Here is a 16,609-nt window from a genome sequence, read left to right as displayed (position 1 = left end):
TGCGTTAATGGAGAGAGGTCAGAGAAAAGGGGACTGTCCCATTTGAGAAGGCGCCCCTGAGCAGGTTCAGTGTCTTGCTCAAGGGCCCCTCTGAAATGTCCAGGGTGTGAACAAGCACATCTCTAGCCACACTCCAAGTGAACTGTCCATGGTGGACTTTACCTCATGTATGTAGTTGTATGTTTGACAAACTCTAGCGTAAAACTGTTTGATTCTGTGCTAATCAAAGCTAGCCGCAAAGTAAACCTTTTACTATCAGGAAAGTTAGTGTTTTATCCTCTGTGTCTTAGTAAACTGGATTTATGTGATAAATTATATCATATCACTACTGTTTTCATTATCTGTATTACAGATGGATGTCTTTAGTTTATTCCACAGACAAGAACAAATTATTTGGGGCATAAATATTCCAACACAACTGAACATGCAGAATGCTTTCTTTATTTTTTGTGAGTGCGGGGTGTAGTGGACACTTGCTGTTGGTCCTCTTGTTGTTGTTCTTTAACACCGATCACGGTAGGCTGATTGTCCTTCACTTAAAACCGACTGCATATCCACAAGGTGTACCTTCATAAAAATAAAAATAAAATATTTTCTTATTTAAATGCACCATAATGCATTAGAAAAGTGCATTGTTGTCCATGAGTATTTGGCGGACCACTTGCAAACTTTAAATGTTTGGATGTAAAACCATCAACAGTCAAATTGACGTACCTGTGGAATTGGATACTTCGTCGGTGTTGGTGCTTCATCCCTCCCAAAGTCAGACAGGGTCCCACATTTTGCTATCCCATCCACCCAAAAGCCTTCATAAAGTTGGCCTTTGTCAGAATAGTAGAACTTTCCACTACCGTTCTTCTTGCCATCTTGCCACGTGCCTTCGTGCCAATTCCCATTTTCTTAGATACAAGTTGGAAAAATTCAATGTTTTAATTGTTTTCCACGCTAAACTATGATCTTTTTTATATTAAAATAAACTGTATGTAAAGCAAAATGCTCTTACCAAATCGAATGATTCCTTGTCCATGATTCTTATCCATCAGCCACTCTCCCTCATAGATATCTCCACTCTCATAGTACATCCTTCCCCAGCCGCTCCGAAGGTCCTCACTCCACTCCCCCTCATACACTGCCGAGCTATTGTAGATGTACATGCCGTACCCCTAAAGAGATGAACAGGGAAATGTATCACAGAATTCATACATAGGTCCCACTGTGTGTATCTATAATAGAAAATCAATTACATACATGTTTCTTTCCATTTTTCCATCCACCACAGTACTTCTTTGCATACTCTTTTGTTTCTGGGAGTAGCACGCTGTAGGTACCATATCCATCACGTTTTCCACATTTCCAGTCTCCATTATAAATGGCGCCAGACTTCTTCCAAACCTGAGTTCCTTTCCCTTGAAAAAAAAAAATAGAAGAACACATTTGAGCCAAGAATACGTTGTGCTTCGTTACCGGACATTCCCAAATGCCTCAGAAGTTTTAATGGAACCTAACACTAAACAACAACTCACCATGTTTCTTGTTGTCCTGCCACTCTCCAGTGTATTCATGACCGTTGACTGAGAAAACTGAGCACCGAAGTCCACATTTCTGTGACTTGATGTCCAACAGAGTGGAGATAGGTGGATTCTTTTGACCTGTTTTAAAATATGGCATCGCTGGAGGGAGCTTGATGCAAACCCTGTAACAGAAATAACATCTTACATTGTACTCCATGGAGCTATTAGCCTACAGGTTATAGTCTATTTTTCTCCTTAACAATCCTTATATTGCCCTTTAACAGCAGGAGATCACACTCATGGACAGTGACAGATAACAATGTGTGCCTATGAGAAAAGTTTAACAAAACACAAAATATAGGCTACTGTTAGAGTGGATAAAAAAGCATCACCTGACCTTGAAATTACCTTTTCTCCATCATGTGTTATAAGGCCTAGCATTAGGCTATGTGATGTAATTTAATTAACTCCATAAAGGCAGTTGTTATTTTTAAAAAAATGTAAAGAAAAAATATATCATTAAAAAGATACAAAACAATACACGTCAGCTCACATTCAAAATAAAGGTACAATTTGTTTAAATTAGCACGCTAGAAAGCCATTCAACGTTAGCTTTTCTACCTAGTTCAGCTAGTTACTACACCGGCCAAATCAGAATATCAAACACTCATTTCAAAGCAAAGTACTTGTACCTTAGTGACGTGTCCAAGCGGATGACTTACTTAAACTCAATGCGCTTGTGAACTCAGGTCATGCAGCTACAATTTCAACTTCGAAAACATGTTAAAACAGCTAGCACTGTAAAGTTGACTAGCTGGTGTCAGCAACCGAGAGAAAAACGAACATTCGTATCCTAGCAACGGAATTGTGTAGGCCTACTGCAGTTGATGCAGTGTGGTGTCATGGACCTATAAAGAAAGTCTAGTAGGTCAGTGTAGGTCCATGCCTAGACCCTAGTCCTACATTTAAAATTGAAGTCTGCAAGCCCCCAGCTATTGCCAATGTCTTTTTTGTTATGTGTGGTAAATATATACGCTACTGTAACTTTAGTAGGCCCATATTATACAGCCTGTTACGTGTCTCCGTCACCCTAGATGGCGATAGATAGATAGATAGATAGATAGATAGATAGATAGATAGATAGATAGATAGATAGATAGATAGATAGATGTGGCACAACTCACAAGATTACTATTCTTGATAAGAAATGTGCTAAAGTCCATCTTTTTATGGTGGTAATAGTAGCCTTAATAGAATTCTATTAAGGCTACTATTACCACCATAAAAAGATGGTATTTTATGGTGGTAGCCTTCATGTTTGAATTGAACATTTTCAAAATAGCCTGCAACTTAAATATGGCCTACATAGGCCACATTAAATTCAATATACCATAGCCTATATTTATTCAACTTGTGATTTGTGATGTAAATAGAGAGGGGTGTTCAGAGACTTTGGATGGTTTTGCCAGAAAAAAAGAGAAACGTAAAGTTCTATTTGTCAAATTAAATGTTTCACTAATGATGATAGGTTAACTTTAAAAAAAAGGGCCCCTGTCAGTCATAGGCCATTAAAATCATCCTTTCACCCCCTTATGTAGCCTATCCGATACAGGTGTGCATTAATCGGTAGGGTAGGCGGAACTAGGCATAACAACAGAGCCGAATAATATTTGACGTTGTGCGCATGCTCCGAGCTGTCCGTTAAAGGAGCATCTGAGTGGACAGTCGAGTCGGTGCGAGGAGGAGAGACGGAGGAAGGCTCTGTGTGAAACCTTGTGGAGCCGTCCTCTCTTCGCCACAGCAGCCCACTGGACCACAATGTCCAAACCGAAGTTTCAGACGGACTGGGAGGAGATTGACGAGGAATATCAACAACTGCAGGTGACAGGACACACTAAAACTAGGATATTTTCTGCGGTAGTTTTCCAGCTGAATGACAGCAGATGGCTGCATTAGTTTTGACGGCTCCGTCCTGTTCCCCATTCATTCTCAGTTCAGTCGTAAAAGCACAATTTGGCCATAACTGCGCTGTTGGTAACAATACCCGAGCGATAGAATATGTTTAACTGGAAGTGACTTCATCTTGGACTTTAACGTAGCATCCAAGTGTTAGCATTAGCAGCAGGTTGTTTGGCTTGCTGCTTGTTATTATTAGGCTAATGAGTTAGCTACAATAACTTAGCTGGCCCACACAGTAGGCTACTAGGCAACTGTACAAGTGTGCGATTGATTAATGGTAAATAATTGCTACCAAAATTGCTAAGTTACTTTAAATGTAGCTGTTTGTAACTGAGTAAATTATTTCGTGGTCATTGAATGCATCATCATGCATCAGTAGCCTACCCCGCTAGCTCACGTTTGCTAGCTGGCGAACTTGAAACAACAATATAAGTAGCCTATTGCTAATAAGGAAGATTACAGTTGACCTCGAGGTGAATATATTATAGCACCAGCTTGGGTATGTGGTGTTGTGTCCCGGCTCCCGGTATCACAAAGCTGACGTGGGCCAGTGAAGCCTTCAAAAAAATTAAAATCTAGAGCTTCTCCAAGGGAAAGATTATGAAGGTGACTGTCACGTGTTCGTTGTTGAACATGCTTCATCGTACTACATGATCCTGTAAATTCTACATATGGGAATTAAAAAACAAATGTAAGAGGTAATGACTTATGGATCATATTCGTTGGTGGATGGGAATGAGTCCCTGACCGTGGGATTATCTCTGCTAACTGTGCATCTCTTACCTCTGCACACACAGCCCAGTGCTGGTGATAAAAGTGGGGACATGCTGTGTTCTGGTCTAGCAGCATATTAGATGGATATATCTAGTGATAATACAAATGTAATGTGCATGTGATGTTCACACGGAAGGGTAAAATTACATTTCACAGGGTTCAATCTCTGCTGAATAGGGTTTCTGTTCCAATTTACAATGTCGTCCATTGAGAATTTAGATACAGATAGATACATGTTGACACATTTTAACAAGTCTTCTATTTTTTAAAGTGAAATATGACCAATTTTCCTTTCCCTTATTGCTTGTAATACCCCATCATCAGTGAATTGTCGTTTTTATTAATTTCAACACATTTGTGACTGTCTTCTTAATTTGCAAAAAGGCACATTTGCACGCCTTACTGCCAACAATAGTGAATCAGTTGGTTTCTCCACGCTCACTCTGTGTTTGTTTGATGTGTAGGAAAGCCATAAAATATACAGACAAAAACTTGAGGAGTTGACCAATCTTCAGACGACGTGCAGCCGCGCCATAAGTAAACAGAGAAAATGTCTGAAAGACCTCAGGCGCAACTTCACCAAGTAAGTATTCTCAGATTGGGACAGAACGTGTGAATTAATGTTGATATTTTGTCAGCACTCAAGAGAATGGTAAATCTTCTCCTCCTCTTCCGTACATTTCATCTCAATACCATTTTGTCTTTTCTTCAGGTGTGCGAAAACATGTGATGAGAAAGAACTGGAACTAATAACGGACATCAAAACACAAATGAAAGAAAAAGAAAATGTGTTCTTTGATATGGAATCGTATTTGCCAAAGAAAAACGGGTCTGTACTTTTTTTTTTTTGATGCTAACAACTCACTCGATATTACTGACGGTGAGTTTTGTCTCTCAAATTGTTTTTGTTTTTTTGTTGTATGTGTGTTTTTAGACTTTACCTGAGTCTGGTCCTGGGCAACGTGAACGTAACGCTTCTCAGCAACACGGCAAAGTATGTGAAGCATTTCAGCCCCGAGGACGGCGTAACAATACAGGTTTTAGACTGTGGATTTGTGTGTGTTTTATTGTCTGCTCCTCACCTTCGCGTTTGTCTTCCGTTTTTATCTGTGTAGATTTGCCTACAAAGATGAGTACGAGAAGTTCAAGCTTTATATGACCATAATCCTGATGTTTGGAGCAATAACCTGCCTCTTCTTCCTGAACTGTCGGTGAGAGGAGAACCTTTCTTTCCCCTTTCGATCGTTTTTGTAGTTGACCTATTGCTATCTAAAGAGTGGATCACTCTTTTTATTTCTCTATTTGTGTTTAGAGTAACTGATGAAATCTTCAACTTTTTGCTGGTGTGGTACTACTGCACGTTGACCATAAGGGAAAGCATCCTCATGTGCAACGGCTCCAGGTTTGTTGTGACCTCAAGTGAAACCACTTGAGCTCTTGTTCTTCTTTTCTTTTCTTATTGCTTTAATTTAATTTGAAAATAAGATTCATGCTCTTCTCTGTGATATATGAAGATGTGCTTGTTTAATTACTGGTTCATACAGTCTTCATCTCCTCTGCTCTTCAGGATCAAAGGTTGGTGGGTGTCTCACCATTATGTCACCACCTTTCTGTCGGGCGTGATGCTCACCTGGTAAGTGGTTTTATTTTTATTTTTTTATCATGTCACATGTTTCAGCCGTCACTTAAAAACTTTTGTTCTAACACACGCAGGTTAGTGGTGGCTGCTGATGCAACAAATGCTACAGTTGTTTCATTTTGAATTTTTGTTGCACCTTGTATTTCTTCACAGGCCGGAGGGACACATGTACCAGATGTTCAGAAGCCAGTTCCTTGCTTTCTCCATATATCAGAGTAAGAATTTATTTAGTTTTTCTAGACATAAAACAAGATTTTATTTTGTACATCTTGTAGATTATTGGTAACAAACAGTTGCATTCGGGCGCACTCGTGAAGTAGTGGTTAGCGCTTGAGTTATTATCTTGATTAATCAATAAATATCAGTCTATAAAATGTCAGAAAATTGTGTAACAGGTCCATATCAACATATCATGTTTATGTGAATTCCAAACTCTACTTAGACCCAAAATTAGCTGATACTGCCGTTCTGCTTACATCATGGTTTGATAGTAGACCACAGTGCCATGTTAATTACGCAACGGTGAAATGTAATTGTCAATTGCTTCGATTCATTCATTGAAATCAGCACTTGCGTGCGTGACATTCAGCATGCATAAACACATGTTCACATGTTTAGAGGAAGGGGACACCATGGAAGGTGACACCAGCTTTGTCATACCACTAATAGCTGACAATACCAGACTTAGACATAAGGATCTCAATGAATGAAGATGGTTTTATTATAGGTCATGAATCAGTTTCCCAACTTAAGTTGAATTTTAGACTGAATGACTTGTGTCAATCAAAAATGTTTGACTGTAGACACCTTGCTGCTTGCCTGCTTATAAAAGTGGCATTAAAATAAAACTGTTCTCCTGTGAACAATTCTTCTCGCTGGAATAGAGAAGTGCAGTCATTTCCCACATTGGTGGTTGCAGTGATCAGCTAGTATATGACATGTAGTTTAATGGTGTGACAAGTATGGTGATGGTGCTTTTTTGGATTGGGCTTTTGAGTCTTAAGTCTTAGGGTGTATTCACACATGCCGTGTTTAGTTCGGTTGAAACGAACTCAGGTGCACTTCTGCCTTCGGTGCGCATCTTTCAGGCAGGTGTGAATACAGCAATCGCACTCGGGGGCGGACCAAACAAGCGGACCGAGACCCAGCTGAAGAGGTGGTCTCGATGCGCTTCAAAACGAACTCTGCTGCAGTTCGTTTGTGGTGTGAATTTGGCCGGACTCGATCCGACCCAATTGCAGGAAGTACTGCGCCTTTGATTTTTCTTTTTTTTCTTTAATCGCCATCAGCTTCACATTATGGGAAAGTGTTGTTGTCGCCGTTGTTAGGAAGATTAGTTGTGGTTTGACCGGGAGCCCCGAGCGAAAATATTACAGTTGATAATGACGCGTACACATGCTGATATGTTCAGCGATCAGATGAAGGAGAGGGGAGCGTCTCCCGCACAGTGCCAAGAGGTTCACGCTGCGCTTTGCATGAAGTGTGTGTTTTTATTTTTCTTCCCAACGTGACCGTCAATACTGTCCCTGTGTCAGTTTGGAACTGAACTGCGCCGAACTGACACCCAGCTGATACACTGCTTAATCAACCGAGTGTCAGCTTGAGCCTATTCTTCTCTCGAGCCGCGCGTCCAACAGCAAAAATACAGTAGGCTATACATTGTTTCACATCGTAGGCTACAAGCCACATAACGTGGCATTGACATAGGGCTACATATTATAACCATATGAAACAACAATAATTAGATTTTCTTCTTTATTTATAGGCTAGATGTAGGCCTTTTTATTATTTTTAACCCCGTATTATATATCAATGATATATTTCGCAGTTTTTACTTCGTTCTTCCTGCTTCTCTCCACACCAGAATGTCTGTCCAATGAATGAATGACCTCAGATCACGTGTGGTTTTGCTTCGTAATGCTGGTTCACTTGCAAAAGGGGCAATATGAAAGTGGACCACACCAAACAAAAAAAATCTAAACTCTATTTGGTCTGGACCAAAGCAAGTGAACTAACGGACTTTCCATGTGTGAATACACCCTTAATGTTTTATACACACAGATGTCCTATTTTATTTTACAGCCTCACCTAACAATTTAAGCTTAAACGGAGATGATGTGGTGCTGCATTTGTTTTGAGGACAGACTGACCTCATTTCATTGTGTAAAGCTTCACAACACACGCCGCTATTGACTTTACTCTATGTAATGGGTTTTGTCTCTCCTGATAAGCTGATGCTTGTCCTAAAAAATCCCTTTCCTTTCCAACATCAAGTCAATGGAACATCTGAACTTGATTGTCATCTTATAGTATTTACTGTGCTGTAATCTGTTTTTTATTGTTGTTTTTTTTACAATTTCTTTTCCATTTGTCCCGCAGGCTTTGTCCAGTACCTCCAGTATTACTATCAGAGTGGCTGCTTATACAGGCTTCGTGCTTTAGGAGAGAGAAATCAGCTGGACCTCACAGTGGGTAAGCTATTTTTGGTGGAAGCCGTTGCGAATCGTTTGAACCATGTACACCGCAATGTCTTTGACAAATAGGGTAAAGGTGATAGAGTTGCTGCGCAGATGTTGGAGTAGTTTTATGAGGGTAGCCCTGTTTGAAGTTGCTTCTAAAACCATCTCTAATGTCAGACTGTTGTGCTGGGATGACTTGACATTTCTGTGTCTCTGCAGAGGGATTTCAGTCCTGGATGTGGAGAGGCCTCACTTTTCTTTTGCCATTCCTCTTTTTTGGCCATGTAAGTCAAAACTGGTCTCTATACTTTTTTTATCGCCTTATTTGGTCAATTAAAAAAAAAATCAGGAGAACGGTGCGAAAATCACATAAGTTAGTCATTGGAGCTGTGCCACAACCCCTTTTTACACCACCATGTATTGTTCCAATTGATCTATTTTTAAGTGATTACAAAGAGATTTTTAAGGGCACACAATTGCTCAAATGTTGCATGTTTGAGAGACCCAGTTGCTGCATTTTGTTTGTTCGGCGACATTATTAAACATAATGCGTCCTTTTTCTTCACAGTTTTGGCAGCTGTACAACTCAGTGACCCTGTTTGGCCTGGCAGGACATGCAGACTGTAAGGAGTGGCAGGTAAGGGTCGTGTCAGCGGATCCATTAAACGTGTCAAGACGAGAGTGAAATTAAAAATCATTTAAGCGTGGTGTCAGTACAAGCACATTTAAGTTTGTGATAAGAGTTTTCCCTACGAAGTGAAGTCAAGGGAGGTTCAGCACGTGTGCCTCATCTGTTGACATAACCTGTGAAGGCTTGTGTAGTTTTTGAAAGAATTTTATCCCCACCTCTGCAACAAATCCAAGCCCTTCAACAATAAAAAAAAAAACAGATAAGGCAACAGTTTATGTCATGACTTGTCTTGAATTTAAACTATTTTTGTTTTCCTTTCTTTCAGGTATTTATGCTGGCACTGACATTTCTAGTCCTGTTCCTGGGAAATTCCCTCACCACGTTAAAAGTTGTCCATCAAAAGGTTCAGGAAAACCAGGAAAAGGTGCAAAAAAATGACTGAGACAGGAAGTGGAGCGAGACACCTCACATTCTTCAAACGGCCAGTAATCATGAAGCAAACGCGCACAAATCGATCAATGGGCTGACGGCGGTGCCGGAGAGGATCAAGCTGAACTCCACTGCTTCTCCAGCTAAAGGTGTCTGACCAAATGATTCACAGTGATTCGTCTTCGATGTTGGTTTACAACATACAAATCTGTGTTCGCCTAATAGATCAACAGTCATGTTGCTTAATCCTGTACATAAAAAAAAGAATGTGAGTGGGAAGAAGAGGTTTTATTTGGGTGCTTGACTATATGTCAGACAGCCTTTGTTCAAATCATATGCAACTAGAAAGAGGGCAGATACTGTCGCAAGAACAGAATATAGTTTGCCTTTAAAGACCTGACGTCTGTCATTTACATACTTCAAACTTCTGTGAAGTAGTGACGGTCAAACTGATCCTGGTTTTGGGCAAAACTGTTTCAACTTTGCACCGCACCTGATGTCTTGAATTAGTTTTTGTGTAGTTTTCAATTCCATGTTGTGAGATTTCACTGCTAACTTTTTTTTTCCTCGCTATTATAAATGTCAAATGTAGGTCCAAAAAAAATTTAGACTAGACTGTCCTAAATTTCAAGAAAATCTCTTCTGGTGTATTTTGTCTTACTGGATTCAGTGGCTGCTCTGCTTTTTTTTTTATAGTTGCTTGAAAGAGTGTGGACTATAAGGGGACAACCTGTTTCTACCTTCATGCAGCGGTTACATAAGCCATAACAGTTTATTGTATGATCGAACCAACCCTGAACTTCGTTATCTATCTCCCGTCACAATAGAGTTAAAAATCTTGCACTGTCTCTACAGATACCATTGTTATCGGTGAGGATTAAAGTAGGTTTTTCATGTGAACTCCTCCCTAGCAGTTACACTTTTATGTTGTCATTAAGATCATGCCTACAAATTGTTACTCGTACATTGGTTTATCATGTTTAATATTTCTTGCCTAAAAGCCCAGTCACGATTTTTTTCAAATTCCATGCAGTTTTGATTTGTCATTACTGTGCCTGGGAAACAAAACCTATTGATAGTTCTCATCTTGTGTGATGCTGAAATGTATCAATTGCTGCTAGTGGGGTTGCCACTAAATGACCAAGTAAAAAGTGATGATGAAATGTGCTTGACTTGTTTTTCTAATTCCAATTAACATGTTAAATAAAATATGTGTATGAATTTAACTTATGAGTCAAATCTGGAGCTTTTGCTCTAGTTCACTGTAGCGTTGTCTTGCCCACAACGTCTCAAGCTTGTTTGAAGTATGACACACGGATCTATTTGTTTATTTAGCCGAGGGTCAAATGGGTTCAAAAGAACAGCTGTAGCAGACTGTCAGGTCTATTAATGCCTTATTCTCCCTTCAGCCGCCTCACAGCCCCCCCCCCCCCCCCAAAAGACATTTCCTTTTTATTTTTAACGATTAAAAAAAGATAGTGTTACATTTGTGTAATTCCCACAAAGAAATCGTACTGAAAAAAAATCACAGTATTTATGTATCACTTTTTTTATTGAGATTGAACAATGTTGACTTACATTTTGATGCTCCAACTGCCAGGATGCACAACAACTATCCTAATTTGTCAACATGTTTGCGTCGTTCATTTCAAGACTAAATGATGCCTAATTGAGTGTGATGCCTGAGTGTGATCAGTAACGAGACAGTTGACAATTTATCAATCTGTATACTTTGTTGTCAAAAAGCAAATATATTAATAATTAAACATTAAATTAAAAACTGTTGGTTTATTTCAGTGTTGTACCTCTAATTTACTGTGAGGTAGCTGTGGCCCAAGTACCTAATGATAGTGCAGTTTTTCCAACACTAGTGGGCGCTGTTGGTAAAGATAAGGGCTCTGCTTTAGTTTGACAAAGCTTGTAGTTCAGCATTTTGTTTCCCTCGAAATGAACTAACTCTGTTCGATGTTTATCAATGTTTTTGTTTTAATTAAGGCTGTTAAATATATGAAGTTTCACCAACCATTGTTTCAGGGAATGTGTTACTTACCAGCAGTTTTTAAACAAGGGCTTGAGTTATCATTTGAATTGAATAACGAAAACCTGTGGTTGTCAATCCAAGTTGACATTTCAAGAACTAATAGTTAAAATGCCTCTAACCGACATACATTTCAGTTAAACACACACATTGGCCTACAAAGCTTTCTATTTCATTAGAATATAGTCAGAAATACTAAAAATAACATTTATCATACAAAAGTAACAAAATACAATACATTGACAGAAGGCACTTCAAGTTGAGTGTCACCCTTAGAAAACTGAAATTGCTCAATGGTCTTTCCTGTTGCGTCATTATTCAGTTTCCTGTGACGATAAAGGGAGATGTGCTGCCAGTGACTCAATGGGCCCAAACAAACTTACAGTGACTCCTTAACCGTATAGCTATTTCTACATCTGTCTTGGACACTAGTCTTCTTCTGGTCCCTGAATGTCAGTCCACTCTCAAAAGTGAGCAGCCATCACCTCCAAGAGAGAGGAATCTTCCTTTTGGACTTTTCACAAAACAACACATTTCTTCTTCCTCTTATAGTTTCTTTGTTTTCGATTGAAGGCCAAAGTTCTTTTGGTGGCTTCTTTGAAAAGTTCTTCCACATTTTCCTGATACTTTGCTGAACACTCCAGGTAGAGATCTGCGTTCATCTGCTGCCGTGTCTCTTCGCCCTATACACACACCAAAACCAAACCAACATGAACACCAAGGAATTACGCTGTAAGACTAAATAACTAAAGACACATGCACACTTGGAAGATATCTGTTGTTGCATTGAAACTTAAGCTGCAAATGAGGAGGCAGCAGGCTCGTGTGAGGGTGCTTCCTCTTGTATGGGCCTGGTTTTTCTGTGCCACTATACTGTATGTCTGCACGCTTCTTCCTGCCGTACCTGCATGTAAGTGATGGGAGCCTGATTCATGGCCTTGAGCTTCCTCGAACACTCTTTGTCCTTCCGGAGGTCAGTCTTGCAACCAATCAGGATGACCGGAATCTCCCGACAGAAGTGCCTCACCTCTGGGTACCACTGGGTGATGAAGAAAATAAGGTGTCAATGACCTGAATCAAGTCCTGATGCTTTTTTTAACGTTAGACTTGTGTTGTCACTTTAGGATCACAGTGTTTTTACAGCAGCACTGAGAAGAGAAAGTACCAGCACAACCCTGCACACATGAGGGGTCAACGTCCACATCCAAGGCTCCTCTGCGTGAGTTAATCATAGCCAAAGGAATGCAGCCAATACAAACATATCAGACTCTGGCAATCATTTACAAACCTGTGCATGAGAACAGCAAACCTGAAACTCCAGTTGAAATGGGGACATTATTGGATTTCTTTGTTTTTGAAACCTTAATGTGTTAACTTGGCACGTTGCCAAATGTGTGGTAGAAATTATTACCTTTATCATGACATTCTCAAAGCTGGTGGGGTTGGTCACATCAAAGCAGACTAATATCAAATTGGCCTCTTGGTACGAGAGCGGCCGCAGTCGATCATAGTCATCCTGTCCTGGGGAGAATGAAAGGCACACACACAATAGAAAGTTAGCTTATGAATGTGTGCAAACAATTCACAGCAGGTCCAAACAAAAAAGCTGGTCTGTGCTGGATGCAACACTGTGAACATAAAGATATGTATGTGGGTTCGATGTATGAAAACCCACATCCTGGCATCAGCTTCCCTTTCCGCTGGTGTAAGGCGCCCTGCTGCAGTTACACAGAAGATAAGCTGCCCACAAAGTCTGTCATAGGTTTTCCTGAAAATGACTTTAGAGACTTTCCAGTTCACACGAAAACTTTTTTTTACTCTAATATTGGTCCATTGCTGAAGAAAGTCATGGTGGACATGAAATAAGCACATTTGGCACAATATTAGTGCAGGGCGAACAATCACATTTTACTCCATTTCAGGGTTTTACTACTCAGAGGTTGATTCCTTAACAGCTTGTTATTAGTTTCTAATCATGCTCTGACGTTAGCATCGACCTCAACCACTTCCTCTGGAAATGTCCATGTCAGAATGACCAGATAAGAGAGTGAATACACACTGGTGGAACATCCAAACTTTTATATCTGAAAAGATAAATACAATAAAACGTATTGTATCAACAATGACCTCTGAGACAGCGGGCAGTGTGTTGCCACTGAACTCAGTATACTCCAGAACCTGCTGTCTTTACACATCATGTGAAATGCCCTGTGCTGGCAATTAAAAATGACTAAAGGAAGTTCAATTAGGAAGTGATTCTTTTGATAGGAGTCTTACCAGCTGTGTCGTAAAGGTTGAGCTTGATCTCTTTTCCTCCCAGAGAGATGGTGGTGACATATTTTTCAAACACTGACGGCGCATATTTCTGTTTTTGACACACAAGGGAAAGATGATACAGCAATACTGTACGTTTACTATAGCCTAATATAACATTTCTATTAGTGGGATGAGAAAAGAGATGAGTTAACGTTTTAACATTAACACTTACAATAACGCTATAACAACCTAAATAAAGTGAATAAACAGTATCAAGAAAAGAGGTAAATTAGGCTACATGACATGGAAGCTCTTCTTACCTCTGGAAAGTCTCCTTTAGCATACACCATCAGAAGTGATGTTTTCCCACAGCCTCCATCTCCCACAATCACAATTTTAAGTTCCTCTTCTTTTTTGGCAGTGCCATTACCGGTCCCAGCACCCTTTTGTGTCATCTTGCCTCCAAAACAGTCAAACAGCTGTCAGGTGGGACAGTGTTGAAGATAATCCCTCAAGATTTAAGTTAAATACATGGCAAAGCTTGATGAATCTGTATTTTTGAGAAGCAGAGTTGATTTCCAGGCGGCGTCAGGACAGTGGAACAGACAAGCCTCATGTTTCAGCAGGTACTGTAGCTCACCATGTTCACCGCTTCCTGTTCCTGTCACATCGAAGCTGTTTCCAATTGACTCCCCTACACTTCTCTCCAGTTGCTGAAAGCATCGCTGAGTAAGAAGCGTGCAGCAGCTGAGTCTAGCCCAGTGCACTCCTACTTCCTCTATGGCATGTGCAGGCCTACACTGTATTTCATTTGCTAGGTGGAGTGCTCCATTTGAAGCACTGCCTCCATCCACAGACAAGTGATTGTGAGATAACGATGGAAATGCCCAGCAACCTTTTTGTCACGATGTATCACTACTACAGTGAGCTTCCTTAATTCTTATTAGTAAAAATATGAATGTGCTGGTGATTGCCCAGAGTGTGCTGCTAAACTAACCTTTTTTTTGTGTGAACTTGCTTTCTCAGAAAAAATATGCTGGTAAAGGCCAGCCCCCTTTCTTCTGAGATAAAACACAAATTATATTATAAGAAGTGGTTGACAAGCTGCTTCACTTCTCTCAGATACTTCAAATATGCCATGTCTGTTCATTTTTGGTTGTCAACCAATTTCATTGTCAGGCATGGATGTGATTATTTCTTTAATGGCAATTAATTTCATGGCAGTCTAATATAACCAAAAAACAGGAATAGACATGTTATAGCTATATTACTGTGTGTGTGTGTGTGTGTGTGTGTGTGTGTGTGTGTGTGTGTGTGTGTGTGTGTGTGTGTGTGTGTGTGTGTGTGTGTGTGTGTGTGTGTGCCCATGATTGTTTTTCAGACAAAATACAAATAATTTGTTTATTCCTATATTTTCCTTTTAATATGATTATTTTGAATCACATGGGATTTTTTTTTTTTTTTTTTACATGCTTGTCATATGGGTTAGGGTGTTACCCGAACACAGCAGTGACATCACAGATTGGGCGTCAGGACAAAGTATTCCCTCTCTTTCTTTCTCTCTCTCTCTCTCTCTCTCGTACCCCAGTGCAATGTAAAGACATCTAATAAAGCAGTATACTAATTAACTGGGCACAAAAATAAAATGTTTTGTAAATAACATGCGGAGGTATAGTGTGTATAGAGTGTTATATTACTAGAAAGACATTTAGCAGCTGTTTTTAAACACAAGAAGCTATGGGTGTTTCAGACTGACGGACAGCTTTAGGGCAATATAAATATCTCATCAGTGTATAGTTGTGTGTGTAGTTATGATCATAACCATCTGCAGTTTTATAAATATCGTCCAGTTGCCTTTTAGTTACTGGGTGACAAATGACCTGGATGACTTAGAATGTTCATGGACACTAAAGTATATGCAGTACTACAATGATATTTTAGCATTAGGTTTGGGGATATGATTGAGTCATGTCAACGATTGCTAATAATTACAGACATCTGATGTAAGGAGGTTACATTGGGTGTCAGGAGAGAGCAGATCATATGGAGAATAAGCCACTATACACAGACATGTTGTATTTGAGATTATTTTTGATTTGTTATCCGCTCTGGAAAATGTTATCTGGCATAAAAGCAGTCATATTCAAACTGAGCTAGACTACAAAGTCAAATTCAACGGTTAAATGTTTAGTGGTGGGAAAATATGCAGGACTGCTGAAAATGTACGCAAGCTGTTCCTTTAAGAGGACAAGCTGACATGCCTTTGCCTATTTTAAGAAACATATAATCTTTTAAGCTTTTTGCCTAAACATGCACACATCCAATGCAATATGCTACCTAAAGGGCCATTTCATCTAGAAACACATTTGAAATTACTCCTACACCCATGTCACTCTGTAGCATGAATTGTGTTCATTGTGTGTTTCAGTGCAGTAAAATAGTTTTAAGTAGAGGCCTTAACATATTTTGAAGTTAAACATTTAAACACAGGTCCATAATAAAAATGCCACCAAACGTTTTCACAACAACAAAACATAAAATTAGTTTATAATCTATTTATTTAAAGATCTCAGAAATACTTACATGTGATAATATTGCCAATCAAAAATCATGCTGTGGAATGTAACACAGAGATTATGCATGCACATATTTAAGACCTAAAAAGATTAATAGAATGTACAGTACCACCAATATGCAAGAAAAATCATTGAATATGTCAGTGTGGTCATAAATAGCCTAGGAAAAAAAGGCACAAAACGAGGTAACTAGATTGATTCACAATGATCTAGTGAACAATCAGTCAGAATAAAAGGCTGCACATACAAAGAAAAGGATAGAAAAAACAGTAGGCTATGCCTGGCTTCCTGGTTATCTCCACACGCACACAACAAAACAACTATAGTGTTGTAATTT

The 16,609-nt window shown here is 39.5% G+C and overlaps 3 protein-coding genes across 3 annotated transcripts; 1 reads left to right on the top strand and 2 right to left on the bottom strand.

The window, feature by feature from the left end:
- Positions 1 to 501: 501 nt before the first annotated feature.
- On the bottom strand, positions 502 to 1,680 carry morn3 (MORN repeat containing 3; the record flags this gene model as incomplete). Its single annotated transcript, XM_080046615.1, has 5 exons — positions 1,524 to 1,680; positions 1,249 to 1,406; positions 1,004 to 1,163; positions 715 to 899; positions 502 to 567 (listed from the first exon to the last, which is right to left on the bottom strand). Exons 1-5 carry the CDS (start codon positions 1,666 to 1,668, stop codon positions 502 to 504), a joined length of 714 nt encoding a protein of 237 aa, XP_079902741.1. The 5' UTR covers positions 1,669 to 1,680.
- Positions 1,681 to 3,236: 1,556 nt separating this feature from the next.
- tmem120b (transmembrane protein 120B) lies at positions 3,237 to 10,678 on the top strand. Its single transcript, XM_080047045.1, has 12 exons — positions 3,237 to 3,392; positions 4,709 to 4,827; positions 4,957 to 5,073; positions 5,179 to 5,238; positions 5,360 to 5,455; positions 5,557 to 5,646; positions 5,812 to 5,877; positions 6,037 to 6,098; positions 8,263 to 8,355; positions 8,562 to 8,626; positions 8,911 to 8,979; positions 9,299 to 10,678. The coding sequence occupies exons 1-12, from the start codon at positions 3,330 to 3,332 to the stop codon at positions 9,413 to 9,415; spliced, it is 1,017 nt and encodes a 338-aa protein (XP_079903171.1). The 5' UTR covers positions 3,237 to 3,329; the 3' UTR covers positions 9,416 to 10,678.
- A 298-nt stretch (positions 10,679 to 10,976) lies between these two features.
- Positions 10,977 to 14,642, bottom strand: rhof (ras homolog family member F). Its single transcript, XM_080047046.1, has 5 exons — positions 14,017 to 14,642; positions 13,718 to 13,805; positions 12,852 to 12,961; positions 12,345 to 12,479; positions 10,977 to 12,123 (listed from the first exon to the last, which is right to left on the bottom strand). Exons 1-5 carry the CDS (start codon positions 14,149 to 14,151, stop codon positions 11,959 to 11,961), a joined length of 633 nt encoding a protein of 210 aa, XP_079903172.1. The 5' UTR covers positions 14,152 to 14,642; the 3' UTR covers positions 10,977 to 11,958.
- Positions 14,643 to 16,609: the final 1,967 nt, after the last annotated feature.

The sequence above is a fragment of the Ammodytes marinus genome (assembly GCF_949987685.1).
Source record: "Ammodytes marinus genome assembly, chromosome: 18".
Lineage (NCBI taxonomy): Eukaryota > Metazoa > Chordata > Actinopteri > Uranoscopiformes > Ammodytidae > Ammodytes > Ammodytes marinus.
Note: the sequence above shows the minus strand (reverse complement) of the source record. Positions and strands in the feature narration are given on the sequence as shown.